We start from the raw sequence: 18,729 nt of genomic DNA on the forward strand, positions 1-18,729 counted from the left end.
CTGCGTGTTGTACGCGTGCGCAGAAAGGCAGCACCGCTCTGGCTCGCGAGGCTGACTGACCCGTGAAAGGAACCGTGCCTCGGTGTCCAGCGCCCGCGGTGCCAGGACTCCGCGACTCCCCCGCCACCCCCGCCTGCCTGTTGTACTTTTCCTTCGTGGCCCGCTTTGTCCCTTGAGGTGACTATCGGGGGTGGCTTCATCACGCTGTAATCAAAATGGCCTCGGGGGCGGGCTGCTGTTAGGGGCCAGTGGCGCAATGGATAACGCGTCTGACTACGGATCAGAAGATTGTAGGTTCGACTCCTGCCTGGCTCGGTCCTTTTGCCACTTTGGTTTGTAAAACCAGTTGTCATTATTTCCCTTGGAGTCCCCAAATGCCCACAGTTTAAGTTTCTGCTGTGTGGGTCAGGCGAGCTTTCTGCGCCTCCGCGGCCGCTGCCCGCGTGGTGACCCGTCGCCGCCCGCGCGAAAGCCTGGCCCAGAATGCGCCGGCGGAGCCCGCGGTCCCTGCATACAGAGCTGGTTCGACCGCAGGTTGATTCGTAGGCTCTTGAAAATTATTTTAAGACGTTACAGTCAATAAATTACTAGAGAAAGTCACCCCACCCACCCCCTACAATACAGTGCAAAGAGAAGGAAGAAAATTGAGATTATTTAAAATTATCTTTTTGATCCATTTCCTATTTCACATTTAATTGTAACAAAGATACTCACTCCAGGTAGGCCTGTCATCCTGCTTGTCTGCCTATTTTTGTAAGGTCATAGTCAGAGAGGGTGAATATATTGTTAATGGTTTGGGGTGATGCTGCCACACCCCGTGCCCCTCCGCTGTTGTTAGCACCGCATAAAAACCTTCAAACAGCTTGGGTTCGGCCCTTACGCATGTTTAACCAAGACTGCATAATGTTGGTTTGAGCAAACTGAGTTTTCTGTGTTCAAGTTATTATATTAATCTTATTTGTGGAAGGGAGTTTGAAATTATTTCCTCAATCTCCCTGATAAGATAGCAATGCCCAAAAGTAAAAGCTTTGATAAAATGTTAATTTAGGGAAGAGAAAAAGTAAAGTTAGGGAAAAGAAAAGGACTAAATTTTTAAGTGTGAAACAGCTTCCTTAAGGCTGCACAAACATGGTCAAAAGAAGCTAAAATTTTAGAGGAGAGCGAATAGACTATTTGAACAAAATAATGGTGGGTTTTGTTTCTTAGTGAACATTTTGCCATTTTTCCATGTAACTGGCTGATATATCTTTAAAGTTATATGACATTTCTGAGAGTTAAAAAAAAAAATAGATCTTCAGGGGCAGTTGAGATGTGTTGCACCACTCCGCCCAAGTTCACGGACAGAGCCATGTAAGTTAGGCTAAGAGGAAAGAGCCTCCATCGTATTCCTACCTTCTCTTTATTTTACAATGGTGGCAAGCAAGGCATTTATTGTCTGAAAGAGGTCACATTCATTGCCATCATTGCATTTTGGCAGAAACCCAGGCTTCTGGTGCACCCTCTTCCCCAACAGCCAACCTTTCTGGAGTAACAGGTTCCAAGGGGGCCAAGATCTGCATGATTCCTGGCATTTTTACTCGTCAGTGACAAAATCTTAAGGGCTAATGTAAGCTAGAGAGACATTTATTATAATAATGTAGGTGTGTCCTCAGGAACATAACTAGACTTCCTTAAGGTTTCTTGCTCAGTGCCTCTCAGCTCCTCTCTCTGCTCCTCTAGTACACACAGTTGGAAACATGGTGCTGCCCCCACCCTACAAGTTCCTGAGCTTTATCCCTCATAGTCCATCACCCAAAGACTCACTTCTCTTTCTCAAGGCTGACTGCAAAACTCTCCATTATTCTGGCCTCATTTAGGTTCTCGCCCCCTATGTCCAGAGATCAGGATTATATGGATGGTTGGGCACATATAATTGCATCTCCTCCTTCCCAGGAGTGCATTGAAATGATAATAAAGATATACAAAAAGAAAAAAATCTGTTATAACATGGAAAACTACAATAGGTACAATCAAGAAATAAGAGATTCGAAATAATTTCTGGGAGGTAGAAGTCAAATGAGATTGTATGGACATATAGGTCCCATATGGAGAAAAACACAGCTCAGAATACCATTCTGCAAGCTAGCAGAGACAGAACCATTCTCCCTGTGGAGCTCCCAAGAGGTTCCAGGCACAGAGGCAGCAGCAAAGAGGTCAGTTACCCACAGCATTGTGTAGCTGCTGCTGAATTTGTCCCCCGTTAGACCCTCCTGGAGAACTGCTGAAGCAGAGTAATGTGCCTGGGGAGAGCCTGCAGGGTGGTATAGGGGTAGGGAGTGAGGCCGAGTAGAGCCTAGTAATAGAGATGGTGAGAACAGGAAGGCCAGCCCACCCCACTCTCAGAGGGAGTCCCTTCTTGAGTTGGCTGTTTGGGGAATCCTGGGCCAGCATGGCTGTTACCCACCCATGCACCGTAAGTGAAAAAGCCCAATTGTCCCCAGGACCCAGCCATTTTACAGATATGAATCAGTGTATTCCTTCATTCAGGAGTATGGACAAATATTTACCAGACATTTGAGAGGAAACAGCAACAAAAACTTAAAAAGAAAATTCCAAGATGAACAAATTAAATAAATGACCCAGGAGGAAACAGAGATAATGCATAGAACAGAACTATTTTTTAAAAATGCTTGGTGATACCCTCAGGGACATCTAAGAGGGTACTGCAGTACCAAAAACCAGAACACGATGATTTAAAAGGAGCAACTAGAGAATAATAAGTTCTTGAAAACTAAAAGTGTGATTACTAAGATGAAAAGTAACATATTGGTCATGGCTAAAGATCAAATAAGAAGATATAGAAGATAAAATGGAAAATATCTCCCAGGACCCAGACCACAAAAGCAAAAAATAAAAAAATAAAAACATGGATGATAGATCCAGAAGACTCCCCCCAAAACTATCTAATAAAGAGTTCCAGAAAGGGAAAACAGAGACAATTCTGGGGAAGGAATGGAAGGAAGACATTGGTCGTCAGATGGAAAGGGCTATCCAAGTTAGGATGAATGAAAAACAATCATGCCTCCACACAGCCTAGTAAAATTTAAAAGCCTTGAGGATAAAGATGAAACCCTAATAGCTTTCAGGGATGAGGGAAAATAAAACATTAATACAAACAGAAAACAGGCTAGCTACAAAGAAATAAGAATTCAGTTGTGATTAGACTTTTCATCAGCAATATTGGTTGTTAGAAGACAGTAGAGCAAGGCCTTCAAAGTTCTGCAGGGAAATGACGTTGAACCTGGGGTTGTATACCCAATCAAAGTAACAATCACATATGAGGACAAATAGTTCACACTTGTAAGGTCTCGTAAAGTTTAAACCCATGATTCCTTTCCGAAAGAAATAAAAAGTAAATAAATGTTACTTGAAGATGTTATACCAGTTGAGTTCTCCAAGAAGCTGAAGGTGAAATAGAATTAGAGCACAAAATTTTATGGTGGAGTAACACGTGAATGGAAAAGGGAGGGCATAGGATTTAGTAGGGGACGCCATCAGACGCTGATGCAGACCTGACAAAGTCTCTGCCAGCTCCTTTGGTGGCTCCAGAGCAAAGATTTCCTTTTGGAGGGGTCTGAAGTTGGGCAGAAATGTCCGGGCCCTAGTCCCACTGCCTTGCTCAGTCACTGGCCAGAGGCCGCTTACCTCAAATGGAAAGCTGAGGTGGACAATGAATGGGCTGGCACCTGTGGGTTAGTTAACCATGCTTCTTGCAGCTGGTCAGTGAGTTCTTTCTTGAAAGGCAATGTAGCAGCATAGCTCTGTGTCTGCCAGACAGAGACTTCAACAAAACACAATAAGACTCCAAGAAGGAGGAGTACACAGGATTTAAGAAAAAAGGGAATCAACCCAAGAATTCAATGAAAATAAAATCTCAGGTTGACAGTGATACAGCAGGCCAAGAAAGAGATCAGGACAAATTAGGGGAAAAAAAAAAAAAAAAGGACTCTGGGAAGATTATCTTTCAAAAAGAAGTAGATTCTTTTACAATAGTAATGTGATAAAGGACCTGGAAGACCTTAGAAATGTGATAAAGGCACATATCACTTTTCTCGAAAAGACAGAACAAAGATACTTATGAATTTCTAAAAAATACAAAAAGTTTCATTAAAAAACACAGCATTCGAATATAAAGCAAACTGACAATTTCTCACAATTTTGAGAAATTGATGGCATATGTTGTGGGCTTAGTTGTGTCATGTCACCATCCGTATGCCGAAGCCCTTACGCCCAGCACCTCAGAATGTGACTGTATTTGAAGTTGGGGCCTTACTTTACTTTAAGAGGTTAAGTAGAAATGAGGTCCTTAGGGTGGGCCCTAATCCAATACAACTGGTATCCCTATAAGAGGAGATTAGGAAGCAGAGGGAGATGGCCACGTGAAGATGCAGGGAGAAGACGGCCATCTGCAAGCTGAGGAGAGGGGTCTCAGGAGAAACCAAACCTGCCACCACCTTGAACTTAGGCTTCTAGCCTCCAGAACAGTAAGAAAATAAATTTCTGTTGTTAAAAGCCACCTAGTCTATGGTATTTTGTTATGACAGCCCTAGCAAACTAAACTATACGGGGATGATGAAGAAAATGAAATTTACTTTCTTTTTTGCATTATTTGACATTGTTACCTTTTTGTTTAACCTTATGTACATTACTTTATATAGCATGTATGAGGTCAGCTAGTCCCATAATTGTCATCTAATTATAGACAACATAAATAATAAAAATTGCTTAAAAATTAAGGAAATGATCCCCAAAGATGTGAAATGACTTACCTAAGGTAAGTCACAACAAAATACCATAGACTAAGGTAACAGATTTGAGCAGTGGCAGATAGGACCTCAGACCTCCTGAGTCACAGCAGGAACCCTTTACTTAGGTACTGCTTGGTCTCCTTGTCCCCAGTGGGTTAAGGAGACTGGAGGTTGGAAGGCAGATCTGATGCTAGTATGGTCAGACAGCAACCACGACATTCTGGGGGTAGCAAAGTGATCCATTTATTAAAGACAATTATCTTCTCACTTCTAAAACTCAAAGGTCAAATCACTCAAATCTGTTAACAATAGTGCTCCAAGGAAGTGTGTCAGGACTTCATGAGATTTGAAGAAAAAAAACCATTTTTCAACTTGAAAAATTGTATCTTAGACATAGGCACATTAAAGAGCTTTCAAATTCTTCCTTTCAGCTGAGGAAACTGTTCTCTGGATCAGGAAGCTCTACCCAGAAAGGTTAAATAATCTATTCAGGAAGAGCATCCTGGTTGGGGAAGCAGGGCTGAACTCAGGTTTACTGACTCCACATCCATGGCTTTCTCTAAATATGTATTGTCTCCAAGAAGGGTACTTGTGAGAAACCACAAACATAATGTGTCCAGGATCAGAAAGGGAAGCATTCTGGGGAATTCCAAGGGAGATACACTCAATTCCCATTATTCCTGTAATTAGGTTCTATAAAGTCATTTTGAACACTGATTTAGTGAATGCTGAACCATCTTTCCCAGGGGGAATACAGAGTTAGATTCTTGCAAGCCTCAGGTTATAATGTTTTCATCGCCTGAGGAATACATAACCTTGTTTTATGCATGTTGAAGACACCTTATTTAATACAATTGACTCTTGGACAATACAGGTTTGAACTGTGAGGGTCCATTTATCTATGGATTTTTTTCAATGAATATATTGGAAAATCTTTTGGAGATTTTTGACAATTTGAAAAAACTTGCAGATGAACCGAGTAGCTTAGAAATACTGAAAAAATTGAGAAAAAGTTAGATATGTCATAAATGCATGCAATATAGGTAGATACTATTTTATCATTTGCTGCCATAAAATATACACAAATCTATTATTAAAAAGTTAAAATTTATTAAAACTTACACAAACACAGACTGTACATGGTGCAAATGCACAATGGAGAGAAATGTAAATAAACATAAAGATGTAGTATTAAATCTACATTAAAATTAACTGTAGTATATATTGTACTACTACAATAATTTTGTAGCTACCTCCTGTTGCTATTGCAGTAAACTCAAGCGTTGCGAGTATCCACTTCAAATGCTATGTGACACTAATCATTTCCAAATGAGTAGTTCCTCTCTCCAGTAAATTATATGTCACAGAACAAAGTGATTTCTCATGATTCTCAAGGATTTTTTATCCTGCTTAGTGCAATATAGTAAACTTATAACAACACCATGGAACCCATACAAAGTCCTACTAGTAATGCTAGAAGTGCTCCCAAGAAGCATAGAAAAGTCATGACATTACAAGAAAAAGTTGAATTGCTTGGTATGTACTGTAGATTGAGGTCTGGAGCTGCAGCTGCCTGCCATTTCAAGATAAATGAATCCAACATACGGATTATTATAAAAGAAGAAGAGGAAATTTGTGAAGCTGTCTCTACAGCTATACCAGCAGGCACAAAAGCCTTGCACTTTTGGGGAAAACCTTTTTATCTTGTATTGAAAATGCAGCTTTTATCTGGATGCAGGATCACTATGAGAAAGGCATATCTATGACTAATATGATTTGAAATAAATCAAAGTCAGTACAAGACCACTTAAAGCAAAAGAAAGGAAAAGGACCTAAAGCTAGAGAATTTAATGCCAGCAAAGGATGGTTTAATAATTTTAGAAAAAGGTTTGGCCTAAAAAAGGTCAAAATAACAGGAGAGGCTGGGCACATTGTCTCATGCCTGTAATCCCAATGCTTTGGGAAGCTGAAGCAGGAGGATTGCTTGAGGTCAGGAGTTCAAGACCAGCCTAGGCAACATAAGGAAACCTCCACCTCCACAAAAAAATAAAAAATACAAAATTATCCAGGGTGGCGCCTGTAGTCCCACTTACTTGGGAGGTAGAGGTGGGAGGATCGCTTGAGCCCAGGAGTTAGAGGTTAGAGTGAGCTATGATTGGGCCACTACACTCCAGCCTGGGAGACAGAGTGAGAACCTATCTCTAGAAAGATAAAAAACAAAACCTTAGGAGCAGCACCTTCTGCTGACCAAGAGGTAACAAATGAGTTCCCAGATGCCGTTAAGAAAACCATTGAGGAGAAAGGGTATCTGCTTGAACAGGTTTTTTAATGCAGACAAAAGTGCCTTATTCTGGAACAAAATGCCACAAAGGACATTTATTAATAAGGAAGAGAAGATAGCACCAGGATTTAAGGCAGCAAAGGATAGGTTAACTCTACTGTTTTATGCAAATGCAGTCTGATTTGTGATCAAGACTGTTCTTAACTGTAAAACTGCTAACCCCTGAGCCATCAAGGAAAAAGATAAACACCAGCTGCTTGTCTTTTGGTTGTACAAGAAGAAGGCTTGGACCATGAGAACACTTTTTCTGGACTGATTCCATAGATGCTTTGCCCCTAAAATCAGGAAGTACCTTGCTAGGAAAGGACTGCCTTTTAAAGTTCTTTTGATATTGAAAAATGCCCCTGGACACCCAGAATCCCATGAGTTCAACACCAAAGGCATCAAAGTGGTCTACTTGCCCCCAGACACAATGTCTCCATTTCAGCCTCTGGATCGGGTCATAGGACCTTTAACACATGATACTCTGTGGAAAGATTGTCAACACTATGGAAGAGAACCCCAAAAGAGAACATTGTGAAAGCCTGGAAGGATTACACTATTGAAGATGCCATCATTTGTTATTTTAAAAAGGCTGTGAAAACCATCAAGCCAAAAACAATAAATTCCTGCTGGAAAACACTGTATAGATGTTATACATGACTTCATAGGATTTATGACAGAGCCAATCAAGGAAGGCACAAAAGTGATTGTGGATATGGCAAAAAAGGTAGGAGGTGATGGGTTTCAAGATACAGATCTTGGAAAAATTCAAGAGAAGACCAGAGAAATTAACACGAAATGACTTGATGGAGACAAGTGCTTCCAAACCAGTGCCAGACAATAATGCAGATGACATGGAAGAAGCAGCTGGAAAACAAGTTGACATTAGACAACCTTGTAGAAGTGTCCTGATAATTCAGGCCTGCTTTTGACTTCTTTTCTGACATGGACCCTTCTGTGATGTGGGCAGTGAAACCAAAGCAAATGGTAGAAGGATTGGTATTGCATAGAAACATTTTTAGAGAAGTGAAAAAGCAAAATAGTCAGACAGAAACTACAATGTATTCCCATAAAGTTACACTGAGTGTGCCTGCTCTGTTGCCTCCCCTTCCACCTCCTCCAACTATTCTGCCTCCCTTGAGACAGCAAGATCAACCCCTCCTCTTCCTCCTCCTCAGCCTACTCAACGTGAAGACAAAGAGGACGAAGAACTTTATAATGATCCACTTCTACTTAATGAACAGCAAATATATTTTCTCTTCCGTATGATTTTCTTAATAGCATTTTCTTTTCTCTAGCTTACTTTATTGTAAGAATACAATATATAATATAGCATACAATATGTGTTAATCAGCTGTTTATGTTATCAGTACGGCTTCCAGTCAATAGTAGGCTATTAGTAGTTAAGTTTTGGGGGACTCACAAGTTATGCATGGATTTTTGACTGTGCATGGGGTCAGTGTCCCCAGTCCCTGCACTGTTCAAGGGTCAACTGTATATACTTTTGGTTCATTAACATTGCACTCACTGCCAATAGCACTGTAGCTCATGCCTGAAGAAAGCTTATCTAACACACATGTTTTCTTCCTAACACATTCTTGAGCTTAGGAACACTAGACAGCACTTCATCACTGTGTTTGGGGGCCATTTTAAATAGCAAAATCACCAAAAAAAAAAAAAAAAAACAAGAAACAAAAATGTGAAAACAAAATATGGCACTAAGTAAACCATGGGAAGGACATGATGGGGGGAAGAGGAGAGGTAATAGAGGAAGTCTTCAAATTTGTTCTGGAGGAAGTAGCAGGGAATTAAGAAGGGAGATTACTTAGAGGAATCTCTTTGAGTTGCAAAGGGCAGTTGAAGAGGAAGGTGGGGTAATAAAGGGAGTCACAGGAGTGAGCATATTCTCTTGAAAATACAAGAACTCTGGGAAGGAGTTGGCAGGGAGTGGGGAGGTAGACAGTGTTAGCTGTTGGAAACACAGGATCATCCTGCAATATAGAGCAGCTATTAATATCGTGGCCTCTGGACCAGCCTGCTCCACTCTCAACCAGGTGGGTGATCTTGGCCAAGTTACTTGACCTTTCTGAGTTCTAGTTTCTTAGTCTAAAAAATGGGGAATGATGATGGTGCTAGTACTTGTCTCATAGGTTGTTGTATTAAGTGAATCAGCATAAAGCTCTTAGGGCAGTGTCTGATACTAAGCACTACAACTATTGGTTATTATTATTCATTGAGAAGATGTATTAATACTTTTAATTTAAGAAAGAATGAATCCTCTTTTTCAAATACCAGTAAATGCACCCATGATCCTAAAAGCTAAAACTTCAAATCCTCTATTTTGGGGGACAGGATGTGGTAGGAAGAGGTAAGAGAGAAAACCAAGAAATGCAGAAGATAAGCAGGGAAGTGAATTGTTTTATTTTCTATTAAAACTTTACCCTTTTGCTCAGGATAACATGTATCTCTCATATTTTGGTAGCTAAAAATTTAATTTCTCAGTATGTTACACATTGATTTAAAAAATGATTTCCATGCCAAATACAATAAAGTAAACTTTGAAATGAAAGCATTTTATATAAAACTATATGCTAATAAGTTTATCAATGTACAGACTTAATTTTTTTCATTGCCTGATGGCTTTCATTTATTACTCTTAAACCTAGGTTGGCTTTAAAATATTGCTTTCTGCAATTATAATACATAATCCCCAAAATGGCAGCTTAATAACTAGTTAATATATATATATATATGCCTAAATAGATGATTTTAAAATTTTTAATATGTTGGATTTCATTCCCAAAGTGGAAATCTGCACTAAAAAATTTCCCCTAATTATTCTTCACCAGAAAAGAAAGTGTGTTATATATGAAAACTTTAAGAAGGTGAATCTGGACAACATTTCAGGAGTGGAGATACTGGGGTATCAGAGCAGATTACTCAAAAGTAAAGGAAAAAAACCCCTGCTACCTAGGCTTCCCCTTCCTGGCCCTGGGAACAAGGATGTGCCTGGTGGCCTCTCAGGCCTTGGAGAAGCTGATGATCCGATTTTCAGCTATTAGAAGGCTCAGTTGGCAGCCCAGTGGGGAGCAGGATATATTAACAGGTGTCCTATAATTGCTGATTTGATTCTGGGAATTTAGTTTTGCTTCTTGGGGACAGCCCTGGAACAACAAGAAGATTCCAGAAAGTTGTATCACACTTACCCATTCATTCGGCACTGAGCATGTTTAGGTTTTTTTTTGGAGAAAGGCTTTTCCCAGAAATGGCCTATGTTGTGAGAATTAATCAATTAATCAACAGGTATTAATATTTATTAGTTTCCTACTTTGTTCTTAGCATCGTGGGGAATACACATGTAAACTCTAAGATGTAGTTCTGGAAATCACTGCTAATTGGAGTCATCTACAACTTGGAAATGGCTTAGTTTTACAAAACCCGGTTATACAGGACTTAATTTCTAGCCATTTGTAGTCTAGGGTTGCTCAGGAATTATATAGAGATGAGTGTTACTTAGGTGCTTAGGAGGGCTGCAGGCTGGAGAAGCAGGTTCTGGGAATCAGGACCTGCACATCCTGGCAGGCCATTATCTTGCCCGTCACAGAGATCATGTAGCCTTAGTTGGAACCCTCTGTGTAAGTCAGAGAATCAGGCCGTGCACTACCAGGTGAGTCCATTTCCAGTCCAGGCCACGGCAAATGTGTTTTAGCCTATGTACCATTTGAAATGTAGAAATAGAATGTCATTTATTCTCAAATAATTACGATTTATATATTTCGGCATAGAAAAATGCATACATATTTGTTCCGTTATGTTCTAATGTAAGAAAACAGGAAAATAAATGATGACTCATGAAACCTTATGAGACATCTCCCACTCTGGTAGCATGGTGCCCCGGATTAGGTAGTGAGCCCCTGAAGTGTGCTGTTCATCTGGCCCTGCAGGACCACTGCTGAGGCTCACGGTCAGCATCTCCCTTCTTGACGCTTCTCTGCTACGATGCCTGTGGCTCAGAATGATTGCAGGTGATCCTGGATAGCGGCACCTGTTGGCCCCACAAGAGCCTTATGCAGCTCCCCCTCAGATGAAGAGAGTTGATCCTTGTTTCCCTGTAGCTGAAGGGGCGTTCTGCAGAACTCATTCCCTCATTCACGGGCATCCATGTGCTTGCATTTGCTGCACATCACTGTAACCAGAAACTAGCACTTTGTGAGGAACATTGGCCAGAATCCATCTAGCAATTTGATTCTGCCATCTGATTCTGATTCTAATTCATGCCCTGTTCTCATTTTAACCACTCTTGGACCAGCTGCCTGGGCAAGCTGGGAGTGGAAGTAAAAAAATTCCATGTGAGAAAGGAAAATGAGGTCTAGGAAAGAAAGAGAAGGTGAGCTTTGTGATTTGTAAGTTGCTATTCAAAATAGTCCTGACCTCTTGCTTAAAGAGACCACAGAAAGGAAATGTAGTGGCTCAAATTATCCAGTCTGGGCTATTTATCTTAGTGTTTCCTCTTAATGGAAAGCAGCATTTGTTTATCGAGTAGGGTTCCAAGCACTTGCTGGTTACTGGGGCCATTAATACTGGGTATATTCAGAGGTCTTGTTGGGTGAGAGTTTATATGCTTAAGAAATCACATTACATTTGTATTTGTCAACAAATACAAATTCATGTAAAACCACCTTACGTTTGTTAAACACTTGACTTTTCAAAATTCTTTCACTTCAGCTATTTTATCTGGTTGTACAGCAACTCAGAAGGTGGTCAGGGCAGATATGAAAACAGAATCATAGATTAGCCATCTTATTCTCATCTCTCTTGGTCACAGGGTTAGTTAGCGAGAGGTTAGATTAGAACCAGGACTCTTAACTTTCAAACCAAGGCTCTTTCTACTTGATTATGCAGGAAAAAAATTCCAGTAACTTAAGAGTTAGAACAGAATTTTAATGACTTCAGAACTGTCAGAGCTATAACACTAATTCTCACTTACAATATATATTTAGCAGCAGTTGACTATATTTTGTGGTGGGGGGAGTAAGAAACAAAGAAAAAACAAAATGGCATTTCATGCAATATTATATAAAAACATAACATCTTGAAAAATGTAATATTATATAAAGAAATAAGAAAGACCTAGATAAAACAAACACTTTTGCTGCTGTACTATTTTAGAAGTAACACATGGTTTCTACCACACGATGAATATAAGAATCAAGCAAATGCAGAGAGACCACCTCTGGGCTTAAATTGCCCAACATGCACAGAGCTGAGTAACTTCTGGTCAATACAATTAACTCCACCAAAAATGGGGTGATATGCCCTTAATTTTAAAGTTAGACTACAGGATTTAGAATCCTTACCTTATGTGTTTTTGTTCCTTAGTCTGGTGAATCTGGGACAATTATACAAAAATTAGTTTACTAAAAGATGATAACACACTGGGGCTGGTTTGGGCTCAGAATGATTTTCTGGATCATTTATGAGATTTAACCAGGTTGAAGTTTATTTTGTTTGTTTTGCTTTTAAGCTACAGCTGCTGGAATGGGATGTTCTGTTTTGTTTTGTTTTGTTTTTCAAGACAGTGTCTCGCTCTGTCTCCTGGGAGTGCAGTGGTGTCATCATAGCTCATTGCAACCTCAAACTCCTGGGCTCAAGCAATCCTCCTGCCTCAGCCTCCAAGTAGCTGGGACTACAGGCACGCGCCACCACACCTGGCTAATTTTTTGGGTTTTTGGTAGAGATGGGTCTTGCTATTGCTCAGGCTGGTCTCACTCCTGAGCTCAAGCGATCCTCCTGCCTCGGCCTCCCAGAGTGCTAGGATTACAGGCATGAGCCACCTCGCCTGGCCTTGTTTTATTTTTAAGCCAACCAAGAAGTACACACGAAACCTGTTTCCTCCTGGTTTTACTTGTCAATTTTCAGTAAATGCCAATTTTTAATGTTCCAAAAATATACTTTAAAATAATGGGATTTGTCTTTTTAAAATCTAACCATCTCTTCCTGCCTCTTGAAATACTTCTGTAACCTTATTGAATATTGACAGGGAAAAGGCTACACACACAAAAAAAGTCCTTGTAAATTCTCATTTGTATTTTGGTGACGATGTTCATGGTAGATATGAATACTGCATTTAGTTAAATGGATGAAAAGCGGCTTCTGTTTTGGATATGACTTTGGTCTGTGAGGAATCAGGTCTGGCTCACATAAAAGGCTGGCTCATACAGGCTGTCCAGTGCCACTGTCTTACCTCATGCAAAGAACATAAAATAACTCCTCAGGCCTTTATTTGTCAAAGTTGAATGTGTTTCATTAGGAATTCTACTCAAAGAGAAAGTCTGCATACTGAGAAAATTATGTAGCAATCATCTTTCCCTAACCTAAAAATAAAATACAAATATGGAAAAGTTCACAGCATTTTATGCCCCACATGCTCCCCCATGACCACCTGGAGATGTGGCTGAACCAAGGGGAGGTCCTGTGGACTCTCAGTGGGGTCACTATCAAGAGTCTGTGCAGTAGCATCGAGGTTCTTCTCTGATTAGCTGTGTTTTCTCATTTGCATTTGAAGGCTGGAGAACAACTGGAAAGTCCACATCTAAAAATAAACAAAGCAAAACAATAAACACCCTCTTATCACATTATAGTTCTTTTAATGGGGCAAATGATGGGTATTTTTGTTGAAATTATGTCTGACAAATCAATTCAATTTATCAGATATTAATATGCCTACCTTTTTAAGGACTTCAAAAGGGAGGAGATACTGCCTTCATTCTTCATTCAAGTTCTGTCAGTTGTATAATTATAAAACCAAAGCACTAAACCCAGCTTTCACCTTGAGGGCACTCATTGAACCTGGTGAACTTGAACTTTAGCTTTCACCATCTTGTGGGGATGGAGACAGGACCACCACATATGGTTGTGCAGGTTGGACACTGCACAACTCCAAGGGGCACCTTTCATATAAACTACAGTCTATATCTATGTGAAAGGTGTAGTTTATGTGAAAGATTTCCCCTTTAATTCTGTAGTGTGCAATTGGATGCCTGGCCCTTGTTGGGACAAGAGTCAAAACCGAGGGCTTATTTGGGTGGAGAGTGTAATAGGAAGCTCCTCACATGAAGCTAGTGCCCAAAATGGTTATACTTTCTCTCAAATCACTATGCCCCTAAATCTACAAGGATATTTGTTAGTCTTAAATTTTGGTGCTGAGTTGAGGGAGCTACCCTAAAAATGTTTAATGGCAAGCCAATGAACATGCAAGTTGGCAGACCAAGTTTTCAATACTGGTGTGTTCTAAGAAACCTCAAGATGATAATTTAGTTTAAAGTGGTACAATATAAGATGTACTCCCAGGTACCCAGCAGAAGTGAATGACCTTATCTTCAAACTAGGCCTCAAAGAATCACTATAAAATTGCAAAAATCATATGCTCATAGTAAAAACAAATAGAGATAAATAGGAGAGAAAGTGATTACACTTAGAAACAATGCACACTCAGTGAGATACAATAGAAATAACAGAAGGCCAAATTAGATGCAGAAAGACTTCAAATACTGCACTTATCAGACACAAATACAAAAAAATTACATGTTTTTAAAGTTATCAAATAGATCTTGAAATTAATAAAAAATCAAACTTTTAGAGATTAAAACATGAAATTAAAAAATTTCATGAAAATGTTTAATAGCTAAAGAATTAGTGAAGTAGAAGACAAGTCTGAAGAGACTATCCAGAATGTAAAAGAGAGACAAAGAGAAAATAAGAAAGAGATCAAAAGACATGAAGAACAGAGTGATAAGATCTGATTTATATCTAACTTGACTTTCAGAAAAAAATGAATAAAAAGAAGAGAGGCAATATTTGAATATTTGATGGGTAAAAATTTTCTACAATAGATGAAAGACAGCAATACACAAATCCAAGAACTAGTTAGCATAAATTAAAAAGAAACTCATATTTAAAACATCTTAGTGACACTGAGGAACACCAAAGACTAAATAGTTTTAAAAGCAATCTTACTTCTCAATAGCCAGTATGGAAGCTAAAAAAACTATGGAATTATATCTTCAATATGCTGAAAGAAGATAACCTAGATTTGTTGACAGACCCTCTTATTAAGTTACATTCCTTTTTCAAAAGGTTATTATATACAGGTATTTTTAGACAATAAAAACAGAAATTTTGCCACGAGCAGTTCCCATTACAAAGATATAATTCAGGCAGAAAGGCACTGTGATCAGATGGAATATTTGAGCTGTAAAAAGAAATGATTGGCAAAGAAAATGGTAAATAAGTGAATAAAACCAAACAATTATTGACTATATAAAGCAATAACAAAAATTTCTGAGGTTTAAAATTGAGAAAAATCTAGAATATAACAATACTATATATAAGTCAAAAAGGGGATGATCAGAGCTAAAATGTTATAAAATTCTTGTATTATTCAAGAGAAGGGTAAAGGTAAGAAATAACTTTAAGCTGTGATAAATTGTGTGCTTGATAAATTTCTAGGGTAACTCTAAAAGCATAGAACAGAGAATATTATTTCCAAATTAGAGGAGGGAAAGAAGTGAAATAAGAAAAAAAGTACTCTATAAAAAAAAGAAAAAAAAAAGAGGAACAGAAAAAAACATGTCAATTTAAATTAATAATTATAATGATAAACATATTAACAGAAAGCATGTATATAGCTCTTTTTATGTGCCCAGCACTATTATTAGCACTTTATTAACTCAGTATTTATAATAGTGCTATGAGGTAGGGTTATTATTATACCCATTTTAGAGATGAGGAAACACAGCCTGCGTAACTAGTCCAAGGTTAGACAGGTAGTAATAGAGCTGATATTCAAACCTAGGCAGTATTTCTCAGAGTCTGTTCTCTTAAAAACTATTTTTATAATGTCTCTCACAAAAAGTAAGTTAGAAAAGAATCAAAATATATCATTTATTATAATAAATACAAATGGACTTGATACTCTATTCGGAAGAAAAATATCAGATCAAATCTTAAAAACCCCAGCTATATGCTGTTTACAAAAGAAACATCAAAAAACATAATGATAAGAAGTAGAGATAAAAGGATGAAAACATATTTACCACACACACTTCGATGAAAAGGAAGCTAATATAACTATATTTTAACAGACAAAATAAAAGATAAAAAGCATTGCTAGAGATAATTAAATGTTCAATTCAACAGGTAGCTATAAAAATTCTAAACTTATATACACTAAAAACATAGCCTCAAGATATATAAAGCAAAAATTGACAGAACTGTATAGAGAAACAGAAAAAAATTCATCATCACAGTGCAAAATGACTGCTTCACTCAGTAACTGAAAGCAAGCAAGAAAATATTTAACCATATGGAGAATTTGAAAAGTACCTGTCATGGACTGAATTGTGTCTCTCCCGAAATTCCTATGTTGAAGTCCTAAATCCCAGTACCTGAGAATGTGACCATATTTGGAGAGAGGGTCTTTAAAGAGGTAATAAAGTTAAAATGAGGTCGTTAGAGTGGGCCCTAATCCAATAGGACTGGTGTCCTTATAAGAGGAGGAGATTTGGACACAGAAGAAACACCACATAAAGTCACAGGGAGAGACCAGCTGTAAGACAAGAAGAGAGGTCTCAGAAACCAACCCTGCTACCTTGATCTCTGACTTCTAATCTCCAGAACTGTAAGAGAATAAATTTCTGTTGTTTAAACTACCCAGTCTAATACTTTGTTTTGGCAGCCCTAGCAAGCTAACACATAGAGTAAATTAGCTTTATTTAACAGGCATATATGGAACAAGAACCTAACAAATGCAGAATGCATTGTTTTGAAGCAATGTAGAACATTAGTAAAAATTAGTTTACTAAGTCCTAGGCTGTAAAGCAAGTCTCAAGACATTTCAAAGTGTTGGAATCATACTGCTGACATTCTCTGATCAAAGAGCAATTAGATGCAAACAACAAAAAGTAACCGGGAAAACCCACACAGGTTAAAAATTAAGATACACACAGGCCTAATTTATAGACCAAAGAAAAAAATTATAATAGAAATCAGAAAATATTTAGAACTCAGATGATAAGAACAATATAAGAACATGTATGTTTGCATGTTTCTCTCTGTGTGTGTCTGAAGCTAAAGTGTAACTTATAGGAAAATTTATAGTATTAAATGCTTAATATAAGAAGAAGTGCTGAAAATTAAGAAGTATAAAAATTTAAAAATTATAAAATGAATAATAGAATAAATTGAGAAATAACAAAGAACAGAAACTAAGTAGAAACAAATATAAAAGAGAATAAAAAGTTGTTTATTTGAGAAAACTGATAAAACTGTCAAACATCTGGTGAGAATGGTTAAAAAAAGAGATAGCAGAAATGCCAATATAAGAAATGAAAAATGGGGTCAATGATGTAGATACTATAGAAGTATAAAAATATGAGAAAAATTTGAAGAATCCATTTTCTTGAAAGAAGAAAGGAAATCTGAATGGTTTATAAACATTAAATTAATAATTTAAAATTTGCACAATCACACATTAGCCCAGAAAGTTCTGCAAAGCCCTGTAGAAAAAATCCCGATATTATACATATGTTTCAAGAGAAGTAAAAAAAGAAGGAATACTTCCTAATTTATTTCGTGAGGCATAATCTTGATACCAAGCCCAGTAACAAAGTTTGAGAAAGGAAAATTATAGGCTGCTTTCACTCATTAACATTGTTACAAATATCTAAAACAAAATATTAGCTAATTCATTTCATGAAAGAATAAAATAGCAAATACATCATTACTGCATTGGGTTCAATGATCTCAGGAATGCAAGGTTGTTTAAACATTGAAAAATCCATTCATATAATTCTTCATAATAAAAGATTAAAGAAGAAAAATCACAATGATTTTAATTGATGAAAAAAGTATTTGATAAACTTTCACACTCATGAATAAAGTTCTGACAGAATAAGAATAGAGGAAAACTTTGTTAACCTGATGGAAAACCTACAGCAAACCTAACAACTATGATGCAACCTTGAAAGCACCTTCTCTTCAACATTTTACCAGTAGCCTTAGCAAACACAGAAAGGCAAGAAAGAGGGAAAAAAATGACAAAGGATGGAAAGTAAAAAATCAAAACTATCACTACTCACAGAAGATATAAACAGTTATGTAGAAATCCTAAAGAACTTACAAATAAATAATTCGACATGGTAAGAGAGTTTAGCTAGTTTCTTAGATTCAAAATGAATGTTTTTAAAAAGTGCATTTCTATATACCAAAAAAACCAAGCAGAAATCTAATATATATATAATTTATTGATTGACGATAAATAGTAAAGTATTCAAGAATAAATGTAACCAAAATATATAAGATAAATCTTTAGTGAAAGCCCATGAAGAAGACCTAAATAAATGGAGAGATATACCATGTCACATATTAGAAGACTTGAATTCTTAAAGATGTCAGTTCTAACTAATTGATTTGTAGAGTCACTGCAATTCTAACCCAGATCCCAAAAGGTTTTGCTTAAAGAACTTATATTAAATAATTTGACAAAGCTGATTCTGAAATTTATATAGAAAAGCAAAAGGCCAAGGATGCGTGATTCTCATGAAGAACAAGTGAGGAGGA

General features: G+C 37.8%; 1 protein-coding gene and 1 non-coding gene across 2 annotated transcripts in view; one reads left to right on the plus strand and one right to left on the minus strand.

The window, feature by feature from the left end:
• The first annotated feature begins 242 nt into the window (after window positions 1-242).
• Window positions 243-315, plus strand: TRNAR-ACG. Its single transcript has one exon. It is a non-coding gene; the product is annotated as a tRNA-Arg (tRNA).
• A 12,796-nt stretch (window positions 316-13,111) lies between these two features.
• DNAJC5B (DnaJ (Hsp40) homolog, subfamily C, member 5 beta) overlaps window positions 13,112-18,729 on the minus strand; it is a 41,428-nt gene continuing 35,810 nt past the window's right edge. Inside the window, exon 4 of the mRNA XM_012663147.1 lies at window positions 13,112-13,702. Coding sequence (XP_012518601.1) covers window positions 13,608-13,702 — 95 coding nt within the window. The 3' untranslated portion in view covers window positions 13,112-13,607. The remainder of the gene's footprint in view (window positions 13,703-18,729) is intronic.

This window comes from Propithecus coquereli, unplaced genomic scaffold (genome assembly GCF_000956105.1).
Source record: "Propithecus coquereli isolate 6110/MARCELLA unplaced genomic scaffold, Pcoq_1.0 Scaffold8, whole genome shotgun sequence".
NCBI lineage: Eukaryota > Metazoa > Chordata > Mammalia > Primates > Indriidae > Propithecus > Propithecus coquereli.